Below are 13,659 nucleotides of genomic sequence, written 5' to 3' on the forward strand. Positions count from 1 at the left end.
CGGAATTTGAGTTTAAATCGACTTCGCAATCCTTCCCGAGAAGGTCACCCATCGCTGTGACTCTCGGCTCATTTAACTTCTTATGTTCTGTTTTTCTTATTTATACTTAACTAATTGACAATTACTAATTATTTGTGTTTATGGCTTATCTAGTTGTCTTAAGTATGGTTCTAATCCCCTTAATTATCAGGACCGACACCAGTCACTGGAATAGTGAAATATACCAGGCTATGCAAATAGGGGTGTTACAGTTAGGATATTGTGCAAGATCTTGTGGGTCACCTAAGGAGCCTTGGAATGCTATTGAAGCTCGATATCGTACTCATTTATGGAGTATGATTCAGGTTAACTTCATATGCTTTTTAGAGTTTCTTGTTTGAAAAAATTCTTTTTATCCTTTAAATCATATCACATTATATTTTATTATATTCTATGTTAAATTGCCAAATAAGATGAATACATGATATTACATAATTAAGAACAATTTTTAAATTTTATAGGATTACTTTGATGTAAGTCTTGAGAGTCCAGAAAAATGGAAGAAGCTTGAGGAAATGCAAAAGGTGAAGCCTGACACGGCTGAGATAAAAAAAGCTAAGTTTGAATTCTATTGTTTCTATGAGATGAAAATATTATACCGCAAATGGAAAAACAAGCACACCTAAAGTATTTGAAGTACTCAAGTGATGGTGAATGATTGCAACATGTTCCTGAAGGATAGACTGTGGATACTTAAGGAAATGTTCTAAGTTTTTGCTAATGAGGAGTTTCAGGTACTTTTTAATTACTTTTTCTATTATGGCAAAAAATAAATATTGTTTTAACATCAATATCATGTAGGCCTTATGTTCCACCAATACAAATAATCGTACTAGTCAAAGAATTATTGCTTCAACTGGTCCCACTCCTTTTGCGCAAGTAGAGTATGATATGGTAAACTATAAAAAAAAAAAAAAAACTATTTACTCATAGTTATTTCTTTTCTTTAGTTATATTATGTTATATAATGCATGGTTAATATAATTAATACTACAAATGGATGAGGAGATTGGTGAAGTACCATATGCTTCTGAAGTCTGGATGGCTACACATGGGTTCTTGGATGAGCAAGGCCAAACACAATGGCATGATCCAGAATCATCAAGGATATATGTAAGTATTTTGACTATGAAATTAATAATATTTTTACATTATATTTATATATTAAATATTCACATATTTAATATTATATTTTGTAGGAAGAGATGCAAAGGATTGAGAAACAACCAACAAATGATAATGAGACTGGTCCTACTCCAGATGATGTCTTAAAAGAGGTGTTTGGTGTTAGATCTGGTTATGTCCGTGGTAAAGGATTAGGATACAAAGCAAGCACTAGAGGAATGGCATGTGGTTTTAGAAATGAGGAATTAAATGAATTGAGAGACAAGGTAGCAAGTTTGAATGCTTGTTTGAAGGAACAAGAACAACGCAATAATGAGATAGCACAACTAAATGCTCAACTCAAGGAACAACAAGAGCGCAATTTGGAGTTTTTTTAAAAGATTTGAGAGTGTGATAGGATACAAATCATCAGAAAGTCAGGATATAACAATAGTAAGTACCTTTTAGATATATTTAATTTCATGAATTGGAAAAACTACTTTTTGAATGACCTTTTATTTAAATCTATTGTAGAATTAATAGATCGAGTGATGAAGGCTTACAGACCAGCAATGAAGTTGAATTAGAGTTTGAAGACTACTATTATCATAGGAGTTTTATTTTGAATATTATCAAGTATGAACAAATTAGGAATAAAAGTAGGTAGATTTAAGTTTATTTTGCAAACTAGCTACGTACACTTAAAAATTATTGTTATATCATACTTTAAAACTTATGTTGCGTTTTATTGTTGAATATTAATTTTATCATATAGTTGTTTTGAATTAAACATGAAATTTACGAGCATCAATATTTTTAATAATTATAAATATAATATCCCAATATTAAAAGCAACTTTATAGGGGACAAAATATGAGAATATGAGAACGAAAATTATCTCTATTTAATTTTTATCAGGGGATGACTGTTGTCCCTTTAATAGTAAGGGACGACTATGGTCTCCATAATTGAGGACAAGTATTATCCTCTTTAAATAGGGACAAATGTCATCCCCTTTTAATAGGGGGACGATTACGGTCCCCCTTGAGTCTGATCCAAAACTAGGGACTAGCATCGTCCCCCTTTTATAGGGGACGATTATGGTCCCCCTTGAGTTTGGACAATGGGGACGACATTCATCCCCATATAGGGGGACGACTATGATTGTCGTCCCCATATTAGGGACGACTATTGTCCCCATATTGGGGACGACTATCGTCTCTTTTTTTAAGGACGACATTATGATTTATCGTCCCTTATAAAATAGGATACTGAGGTAAAGATGACAACAGGTGGGGACGATTAATGTCGTCCCCTATACCTTTAAGAATAATTATTCATAGTTTTGGGGACAATTTTATGTGTCCCCTGTAATCACTTTTTTTGTAGTGAGATTTACAAATACTTGTTTGTGAATTTCTTTCACCACTCTTAGCTCACTCGCCCTTGCTTCTCACTTCGAATGTCAATATTTTGGGATCAAATTAGATCAGAATTTGGTTTTAGTGATTTAAAAAATAAAACTTTAGTATTTTTTTTTTAAATTAAAATTTAATGATTTTAATGAGATATATGGTGAGTTCAATGAATACAGTAAAGGAAAAAACTCTTATTTAACAATTAGCAATTGAATCTTGCAATATTTCCAAAGGCATGTTTAGCAATCCAATTAATTGTATTAAATATTAGAGTGATTCTTACATATACTCGGATGTATATACCATCTAATTAAAAATTGATATATCACTAAAATAATAGTGAATCCTATTATAAAATATGGTGAATCTCATTACAGAACATGATTATTTGATTTTTTTATAAATCGGATGTATAAATTTTCTTATAAACCTTGATGCATCTAAGAACTTTTTCAAACATTAAATCAAACCAAATTTAATTGCATTGGAATAGACAACTTTCACAAAATGTTATTCGTTATACTATCTAAATAAGATGAATGATAGGGGAACACTTATCATCCTGAATAACATCAAAAAAAGATGCAGGTACTCTTGAATAACATCAGTCACCATCTATCATCCAAAACCATTAAGTAATCAAAGTTAAAACACCAATACCCATAGGAGTCTTGTGGAAGATTAAAGATGCAAAATAGCACAACTGCTAACCATGTTCAAGAATACAAAATGGGAATTCTATGAACATAGTCAGTTAAAAGAAGTTAATTCCCACGGAGAACACTATGCTGAAAGCCCTAACATAGAACAAATTAAAAAGCTAGCCAAGCCAAACCTTGTTATTCTCCTCAATTTCTTTCACTTTAGATAAGAATTCTCAAACCATGTTTTTCTTGGATTCTACGTGGAGCATTAACGGATACTACCTTATTTTTCTCCTTTCTAGATTACACCTCTACTCTGCTCTCTATAAGCACTTTGGGAAGCAAGCATAAGCTTCTAACATCCAAAGTCACACACTGTTATGCACATAAACACCTGCAACCAACCTATTAAAAAGAAAGTAGATTCAGAGCCCGAGAAGAAAGAGGAGAGAATGACTACTGGTGCAGCCAACATAATGCTTTGTGGTGTCTTTGATGGAAGCTTATCAATGCATGACATGCAGATCGAGCGAAGGCCATACCATCGTAACTGCAAGTGTGCATTACACAAGTTCAAAGGTGCTTGTTCTCAAAAAACAAGTGTAACATTCCCAAAGAAACAGGACAGATTGTTCCTTGTCCATGATAGCTTTCAAATTCTCTTGTCATTCTTCTCCTTGCAGTGATTAGTTGAAAAAGAACCGAGAATAGCCTCATGAAGCTATATCAATAGACAACAAAAGCTGATAGAGATTTCATGCAGTTGGCTAGAAGAAAAGGCTAGGAACTGACAGGCTATTTTGTTACTTCTGTTCCATATTTCTTGTGCTCTCGTGCACGTCAAGAGATGAAGCTATCTAGAGGAATTGAGCAACAATGTTTCCTAGCACATTTGTGTAAATTCTATACTTCTTAATGTGAAAGTCATTTCCCGCTTTCTACATCGAACCACAAACAAAAATGCAGTCACAACTCACCGGAACTGCCTTGCATTATTCCGCAATAACATGTCAATTTCTTTTTCTGCACAGAAGCATTTCTGTAACTTCTTCACAGGTTTAACGTCTTTTGCAAGGATCAAAAATCTTAGAGCTCTTAATATAAACAGGAAAGCATTTGAGCTTCCTTGGGTGAGGGTTAGGCATGTGTATCTTCCACGTGTTATTGGATTAAAACGAGCAATTTTCTATAGTTATTTTATATTCAGCAAGTTAAAAGCCAAAATTTTCCTCGTACAACTCTTTTATTTTTCTTATCCTTTCTTTTTGCTTTACTTCTCTTGCTGGGGTGGAGGTGATTTCTCTAACGTTATAGTTTGAACAATGTGAAATCATAGACATTGTAGGCAACGTAAGTTCGATTTATAACAAAAAAAAAAGTTTGGAGTTGGGGGGAGTTTGCAAAATGATAGTGAATAACAAAACGTAGACTCGGAATCTTTAGTTGCAAAGGTGTTTGCTCCAGTGCCAATTCTTAGAAAAAGATTTATCACTCCGTCCACCAAAATCATTATAGCAACTTCCATTTCCCTTCTCAATTTTCATTGAACAAATACTTGGAACCAACAAATAGAGGTACAAGAGTATGTCCCCTCACAAGGGTGATGTATGACAAAAAATAAACAATATAGAAGGCTCAGTGTGACCGATTTACAAGAAAAAGGTGAGGAACTGAAAAGCAATTTCTAGTTCTCTTGTGTGTGTGTGCGCGCGCATGTTCTGTTTTCTGTTTCTAGACCTACAGTACTTCAAATGAAGATAACATTGGGAAGAGGAATCAATACGTAGGATTCACCACAGTCATCCCATAATATTTTTTTGAATACAAGTGAATTTTTCAAAATGATAGCATAGCAGATGTTGCATTGATGTGCATGCCTATCATTTTCCTAGGAGAACAACCGAAAGGAAAAAGGAGTTTAATGCATGAAAATGCTGATTTTCTTTCATTTTTTTTTATTACTTGTAGTTTTACATACAGGCACAGTTATTGATTAGAATATCGCAACATTCTAAGAGGAACAGGACTTCACAATCACACATATAATGAAAGCATGTATGCATCAATCCTCCTTCTAAGTCTCCTCCTCTTTTGTTTCTGCACTCCTTCTTAAGTCTCCTCCTCTTTTGTTTTTGCATAAAATTATCTATGCTGCAAAACAGAAACATAATTTATGATCCATGAAAGGCATCATACGATTGGCTTCTATGTTCATAAACATTCACATATGCAGATGTGACACTTTTAATTTCCTCTTCTTTTACCTTTTTTTCCCCTTTTTCTATTATTATTACTTTTGTTGAAATGCCAAGAGCTTGGCTAGCTGTTGAAATTATAGCAAAGTTCAAAGCTATAGTCTTGTAAGATTAGTGTCTACTTCTAAATTTGGCACAGGAAAAGATTTGCATAGGCTGGGACAAGGTCAAGGTTGGGTCTTGGGTGTGTGCTGCCAATGTCATCATATCGTAGGATAAGACTATAATGGTGGCAACCACTGGAATTGCTATTTGATCTGTTTTATACTAATGCCCTCTTCTTGTCTTCTCCACTTCAGAAATTTTTTAGTTCAAATTCATCATCAGTACAAGATTAAAAACAAAAAAAAATGCATCAAGCACTCAAGATTAATGTATGCAGCCATACCTCAGCTTTGCAGGGAATTGTTTTCGTAGCTCGAGCTGGTGAGCTTCAGGTCACAAACGGAGTAACTCTATTATACCAAAGCCAATCTATTTGGTATAAAATTTTAAAAATAAAAATTAAAAAAAAAAACAAAAAGCAAAACATGAAAACATCTATGGCACAATTTTATTAAAGAGTGAATATGCAAATAAATTGCCATATTAGCCAGTAACTTCTGAAGCAATAAAGTGCCAAACATGTGAATTACTGGATAAATTGTGTAAAAATGCATCCTGCAAAAGTACTTTTACCACTCACCATTTTCAGTTGCTACTGAGGTGCTCAAACAGAAACAATGAACATAAAAACTGAAGCTCCATTCGGCTCTGTTAGGTGTTCTTTATATGTTTAATAATTTATTTCAACTGTGCATCAAGAGATTGCATTGAGAAAAATAATAATCATCTACATATAGAAGAAATAGTGAAATATTATTAAATGGAAGATAATTAATGAATCTTGTTGTATGTCCAGTGACACAATTAATGAGACAACTAATTGTATTGACAAAGTCACAGATGCATATCTCTTAAAAAACGTTATTCAACATCACAAAAAATTTCAACTTTTTTGCATGTTTCATTTCTCAAAAGGCCACACTCTACTGCCTAATAAACAGCATAGCACATATCACCATCAGTTGCAAATGTGGAAAAATAATTTCAAGGCTTTTTCAAGCAATATGCAAGAGTCTGATTTCCATCATCACCACCACTAGCAAACCATTTGTTTGCATGCAGAGAAGAGTTATGGGAGAAGGCAGTTCCTTTGCCACAAAGTAACAGTAATCAACCACACACAAAAGTGCAAAGTTTACCACCTCCAAAGTGCAAGTTCAATCTCTCTCACCTATAATATGAACCTCAACACTCAATGGAATGACGGCATCTGTCTGCAGCCCAAAACTGATGCGTCATGATTTGGACTGACAGGTGCACTTCAACATAAAGAACCAATAGATGTGCAGAAGATCCAATTGAGCAATCATAAAAATTAACAGTAAAAGTTAAAATTGAGAACCATATAATGTGTCCAAAACAAGCCAAGCCTCTTCCCTGAATTCCCATGTCTCTTGTTCTCTCTGTTGGTATACACGATGGTCCTCCATCAATGGAGAAACAAACCTAGGAAAGGTCATTCTGACAGCTAAGAAGTCTAAAACAAACCTAGGAATATACTTTCATCTTACTTGTATAAACTACTGTCTCAAAAACCACCAAAGCAAGGATTTTCCATGTTCTATGAGGGACATTAAAGCAGTTTTCTACTCTATATAAATGCTTCAGAAAACATACAAAAGTTTTAACACATTCAAAATCACAGAGTTAGATATACAAGAACAGACGCACACGCCTCCAGAAAGGCCATAGGAAAGAAAGGAAAAAATGGCCCTTAGAGCAGCTGACTTAATGCTATGCTGTGTCTTTGATGGATGTTTATCAATGCGTGATATGGAGATCGAGCGAAGGCCATATCATCGCAACTGTAACTGTGCACTGCACAAGTTAAAAGGAGCATGCTCCATGGGCTGTCCTCAACAGAAGAATATTTTGTTCCCCATGAAGCAGTCATGGAAAGATTGTTCTTTGTCCATAGAACTTCCCAGTGACTCGTCACCTAGCAAATGAAAGCCAAATGGGGCCTTGTCACATACAGAACTTTATTGAAGGCTTGATTCAGTCGACTGGGAACAAAAAAAACCTTAGAACTCAGAAATCAATTTATCTCTTCTTTTTTTTTATTTTTTTTAATGTCTCTTTCCATTTAGCAATTCTCAAGACTAAAAGGTTTCTCGAGGAACTATGCACCAACATCTTCAATCTTCATCTGTATAAATTCTGCTGAGCATGTGCTACCAACAAGAAAATCTCCCAAGTATATAGACTTATTTTTCATTTTCATGTCTCTAACTTTGCCAGAAAAACATGAAACAATTTGTAATGATTTATACTATGCCAGACCATGCATTCTTGGCAAAACAAAGATAGGCAGGAACACTTAATTCTCTCTCTGCTTTTTTTCTCTTTCTCATAGGCACATTTAATTCTCTCTCCGCTTTCTTCTTCCTATCTCTTTCATAATTTTCTGCACAAAAACTATAATAACAAGCCCTATATCAATTACAAATCCTGAAGGGCTGCTTAAAGTTCCTAACAAAGCTCACGAAAACAGAACTAACCAAAGCTGTCCTACATTAGCAGGGAAATCTAGATTTAATCATCACTCATCTTAAAAAATAATGAAAATCATTTTTAGACGCCAATCACATGTTTGTTTTACCTGCAGAATCGTATGATCACAAAGCCTCATTAATTAATGTTCCCTGTGTCAGAACAAACAAGTTACATAAACAGAGGTTATTACGATCAAGAATGCATTTTTCCTGTTCAACTTCTCACCAAGATAAATGAGGAACATTTGTTAAATTTGTTGGAAAAGTAAAGTTCATGCCAAAAAATTGAAATCAACTACATTGCTAGGCAATCAGAATCAATCACATAAGCAAGAGCCACCCTAAAGATGCAACCATTATCACCACAAACACAAGGCAATGGATTTATATACTCTTGGCCCAATTACTAGAAAAAACTTATAGCTTGAATTAACTATTTTCAGTTATAGCTTGAAAGTTATTTGGGCTCCCTGGGCTTGCACTGACAATAATAATTCCCTAGGAAAAAAAATCAGCTGCAAAAACCCTCAAAAACAAGGTTCGATTGACTTATGCATCAGAGCACTAAAGTAGAACTTTTTATTTATATCACATCCATACACTTTCCCATCAACATTAACGCCCTGAGTTATTATATAAACAATTCAGAAACCAACCGAAAATTCACATGCAATTATTTGCTCCCCCCTGCCTGCTACACCTGCTCATACCCATCAACCACCTATCCACACATGCAGAAAAACAAGATTTAGAAGAGGAGAAGGGAGGAGAGAATGGCTGCTAAAGCAGCCAAGGTGATGCTTGGGTGTGTCCTTGTTGGAGGCATATCAATGTATGACCCACCATTAGTTACTCCTTTAACATTTCTCAATCTTCCCATTTTTTCCTACCCTACCTACAACATTCTCTACACCCTTAGCATCAGCAATCCCATGTTTTTTACCACTAACGCCGTGAATCCAGACCTACACTATCTTCTCCATTACCCACCTCCCCATTCTTCTCATTCTTTGGCTTCTTATCCTTCACGTTTGATCTCCCCTCCTCCATCTCTTCCCTCAAGACAGCCACCTCCTCCTCGCTGCCATTTATCACAATCTTATCAGATTCCTCAAATTCCTTATTGTAACGAACCAAGCAAGATGACGATTTCACCTCCTTCAATGCCTTAGCTCTCAAAGCATGGCCACAATTCTTCAAAGCAAAAAAACTTATACTTCCCATTGAACTCCAGCCCAGTTTATCGGGCAATGAAACCTTGCATTATATGATTCCTCACCAGGAATTGGCTCTAGCTTGATATTTAAAATATCCTTTTAAACCCTTTATGTATCTGAACTCCTTGGGCAATTTTTAGCCTTTTAAAGCCTCCACTAACGCCTCTTTGTTGAATAAATTACCAACGCAATCAATAACGCAACGCTGCGCCAGGGGGCTCGTTGGAGAGAGCGCAATTGAGCCATTTAGAAAGTCTCCGCTCGTTTGGATCAACCTTATCCGGGTTTTCAGATAGCAGTCGCGGGACTCGGCACCCGTAGCGCCGCCATCGCCAACCACCCAACTTTGGACTAAGCTCGAGTGCTCACTCAACTGCGGATTTTGCCGGCGCAACGGTTTAATTTTTTTTTTTATTCAATACAAGTATATTCTTTAATTGAATAAATATATAGTTAATATATGTAAATAAATTATTGTAAGATGGAGTGATATTTGTATAAATTATTTATCATCTTCTTCTAATATTTATTATTAAAATATCATAATATCCTATTTATATTAGGAGTGAGTAATTTGAATTTTATGTGTAATATTAATTTATATATTTTATAACTATTATTTTTAATTTTTTTAATATTAATTAAATTATAATTATTGTCACAAATTTTTTTATGATAAAAAGTTAATTATATGATTTTTATAATTATAGTGAAAAATAAAAAAAATTACTTTAATTTATATAATTTGTAAATATGATATTCAATTTTTCTAGTATTAATTAAAATATAACTATTATTATAATTTTTTTTATTAAATGCCTCATGTGTCTGTTAATATTTAGATGTCAATGCATATTATTAATTGATGTTGTAAATTGTTAAGAGAATGAGGATATAACGGACAAGTAAAAAAAATCTAATAAAGCGCCACCTATTAATTTTTTTCTGTGAAATTTATTTCGATAGCAACTTTATTATATGTGAATAATATGTAAAGAAAAGCACGTCATAAAAAAATAAATGGATGTATATGAGAATCAAAATATAACTAAACTGAATCAAGTCTTAATATTTTTTTAAAACTAATTTTAAAAAAATTAGTATGTTTCAATTTGATTATTAATAAAAATAATATGTAAGTGAGGTGGATTTTATATTTTGAATTAATATATATTTTAAATATGAAGAATTATATATAAATTGAAAATAAGTGAAAAAATAAATAATAAGATATCAATAAAATAGAAATAAATAAATTTTTGTAAGATGAAGATAACCTTTAATGATATTTATGCAATCATCTTCTTCTAACTTCTTGATTATTGAAATATCATTTAGTGTATTTGAGAAAAGATATTGATTATAAATTCTATATTTTGTTTGCATTAGGAAATGACTAATTTGATTTTTGATATGTGAAATTAGTTTATATAGTTTATAACTATGACTTTTAGTTTTTATAATATTAATTAATTGTATTTATTGTATTAAATTTTTTTATAATAAAAAAAATAATTACATAATTTTATAATTATAATAGAAAATAAAAAAATTACCTTGATTTATATAATTTATAAATATGATGTTTAATTTTTTTAGTACTAACTAAATTGTCTCTTTTTTTTTTATTAAATATCTCATGGGTCTATTAGTATTTACAAGTCAATGCATGCCCTCAATTGATGTTGAAAATTGTTAGGGGAATAGACGTAAAATTGATAAATAGAAAAAAAAAATCAAATAGAGCACTAATTGCACATTTTGGTAAAATTTATTTTATTACCAACTTTATTATATGTGAATAATATATAAATAATAAGCATGTCATAAATCAATAAATTGATGTATATGAGAATCAAAATATGACTAAACTGAATCAAGTCTGAATTTTTTTTTTTAACTGAATTTAATAAAATTGATATGTTTCAATTTGATTATTAATAAAAATATTATAAACTTCTCTGTTTACGTATTGCTAGGAAGTATTGTAGTAGGTGGACACGAAATAGCGGTAAAATAACTTTCGAAAACCTAGTCCCAGTATATAACTATATGTAATATATAAATTGAGAATAAAGAAGAAAAGCAACTTGATCGTAAATTTTAATCCTGCTATGCTTGGATTTCAAATCCAAGTAGGATAGAAGATCAGGCCAGGACCAAGTCTTATTTGATTTCAGATTTCCAACACCCGCATGGACTTTGTATGCCTATAAATAGGCTGCTTGCGACAACCCCTGGAGACACTTCAAAGAGCTAAAGCTTTCAGCTCCAGACACACGATCGATCAATTGATTTCATTCTAGTTTGCCAAACCCAACGTTAAAATTCTATACTCTCGAAAACCATGGCTTCCTCCAAACTTCTTTTCACCTTGTTTCTCTGCTCCTTCTTGGTTTATGTTATTCCGTTTGGATCTAATGCACATATTCTCATGGCTTGCGAGTTTGAAGCCATATATAACCTTGGAGATTCAATATCTGACACGGGCAATTTGATCCAAGAGGACCCTGCTTCTGTGTTTTCTAGGTTTCCCTATGGCCAAAACTTGTATGGTAATCCTACAGGCAGATGCTCCAATGGCTTGCTCATTATTGATTTCATTGGTAAGAACTAAGTATTCTTTTAGGTTTCATAATCTGCCCTTGCATGTGTGTTTTAGCTAAATTGTATTTTTATTTTACAGCAAAATCAGCCGGTGTTCCACTCCTTAATGCATATTTGACAAATTCCACCAAGACACATGGAGTGAATTTTGCAGTTGCTGGATCTACTGCATTGCCCGTGGAAGTTCTTGCAGAAAAGGGAGTTATTTCCCCTGTAACCAATAGTTCTCTTACCGTACAACTAAACTGGATGCACACCCATTTCAATACAACCTGCCACAAGTCCAAAGGTCACCTTACATTATTTATATAATATACTCTCTGCTAACATAAATTTAACATATTTATAACTGTGCTTATTATTGTCTTATCCTTATTATATTTTACAGATTGTGTTGAGAAACATAGAAAATCTCTCTTCATGGTTGGGGAGATTGGAGGCAACGATTATAATTATGCTTTCTTTCAAGGCAAGACTATTGATGACTTGAAGACCATGGTACCCGATGTTGTTAAAGCCATCAAAGATGCTGTCGTGGTTAGTTAATTTTCTTGAGACATATGATAATTGATTTTTTTTTTTTTTTGGTTTTTTTTTTCTCAATTTTCTTATAATTTTCTTTTGTAGAGAGTCATTGGATTTGGTGCCACGCGAATTATTGTCCCCGGAAATTTTCCAATTGGTTGCATGCCTATATACCTTACAGGATTTCACTCCAATGATTCCAACGCATATGATGAATTTCATTGCCTCAAAGAATTGAATAACTTTTCAATGTATCACAATGAACAACTCCAGCAAGCAATTAAAGAATTGCAAGAAGACCATTCAAATGTGACTATAGTATATGGAGATTACTACAATGCCTACAAGTGGATTTTGTGGAAAGCTGCATTGCTAGGTGAGTCTTCAAAATCTGTAAATGGTGGATTTAATAGACATAACACATAACTGAACTGACATCGTTCACTTTTTTGATATAAACAGGTTTTGATCCAAAATCATTACAAAAAGCTTGTTGTGGGAGTGGAGGTGATTATGACTTTAGTCTTGCTACCATGTGTGGAGCTCCTAATGTACCGGTTTGTCCAAAACCTGGAGAACGTATTAGTTGGGATGGAGTACATTCAACAGAAAAAGCCTATTTCTTCATGGCAGGATGGCTCATTCGTGACATTTTTCAAAAACTTCAATGTATTGTTTGATTTTTTCATAAAATTTGATATTAGTTATATTAGTGAATAGTATAGAGTATGCAATTTGACTTTTCTCTTTTAATTAATGGAATAAGATTTTAGTTATTGAAAATATTTTAAAATGCTTTGTTAATTAATATCAATTCTCATGTAGTTGTTGAATTCATATTTACTAGTGCCAGGTGCTAGAATGCAAAAAAAAAAATAACAACAGAAAATCCCACTGATAATCTTGAAATTCTTATTTATGAAGTAAAAAGAGGATATCCCCCATTCTGATAGAGCATCCTACCACAGTGACTGTCTACGTTTTGCCAGGGAGTGTTACCGGGTGGACTAGAAATAGCAGCAAAAACAAACGTTTAAAAACTCCAGCTCAAGGGCTTGAGGAATTCAATGCATTGCTTAATTATTTCATTAACATTAATTTTATTAGACTAATTTATATAGTGACAAGTGCTATAAACAATGATTTCGGTTCTAAAGTTGTGGCAAGGTTTCCTGTCCAAACAAGCTGCTGTAGCCCGTAGGCAATCAACATTCTCAAGAGAAGCTTTATGCCAATGCCATTCCTCCAGT

General features: G+C 33.2%; 2 protein-coding genes and 1 pseudogene across 2 annotated transcripts; 2 read left to right on the forward strand and 1 right to left on the reverse strand.

Annotated features, from left to right (window-relative positions):
- The first annotated feature begins 952 nt into the window (after nt 1–952).
- LOC110640861 (uncharacterized) lies at nt 953–1,541 on the forward strand. Its single transcript, XM_058133122.1, has 2 exons — nt 953–1,152; nt 1,239–1,541. The coding sequence occupies exons 1-2, from the start codon at nt 1,036–1,038 to the stop codon at nt 1,539–1,541; spliced, it is 420 nt and encodes a 139-aa protein (XP_057989105.1). The 5' UTR covers nt 953–1,035.
- Nucleotides 1,542–8,619: 7,078 nt separating this feature from the next.
- Nucleotides 8,620–11,474, reverse strand: LOC110666606 (uncharacterized; annotated as a pseudogene).
- Nucleotides 11,475–11,514: 40 nt separating this feature from the next.
- On the forward strand, nt 11,515–13,186 carry LOC131171715 (GDSL esterase/lipase At5g03980-like). Its single transcript, XM_058131622.1, has 5 exons — nt 11,515–11,883; nt 11,964–12,173; nt 12,273–12,421; nt 12,512–12,785; nt 12,872–13,186. The coding sequence occupies exons 1-5, from the start codon at nt 11,625–11,627 to the stop codon at nt 13,087–13,089; spliced, it is 1,110 nt and encodes a 369-aa protein (XP_057987605.1). The 5' UTR covers nt 11,515–11,624; the 3' UTR covers nt 13,090–13,186.
- The last annotated feature ends 473 nt before the right edge of the window (nt 13,187–13,659 follow it).

This window comes from Hevea brasiliensis, chromosome 13 (genome assembly GCF_030052815.1).
Source record: "Hevea brasiliensis isolate MT/VB/25A 57/8 chromosome 13, ASM3005281v1, whole genome shotgun sequence".
NCBI lineage: Eukaryota > Viridiplantae > Streptophyta > Magnoliopsida > Malpighiales > Euphorbiaceae > Hevea > Hevea brasiliensis.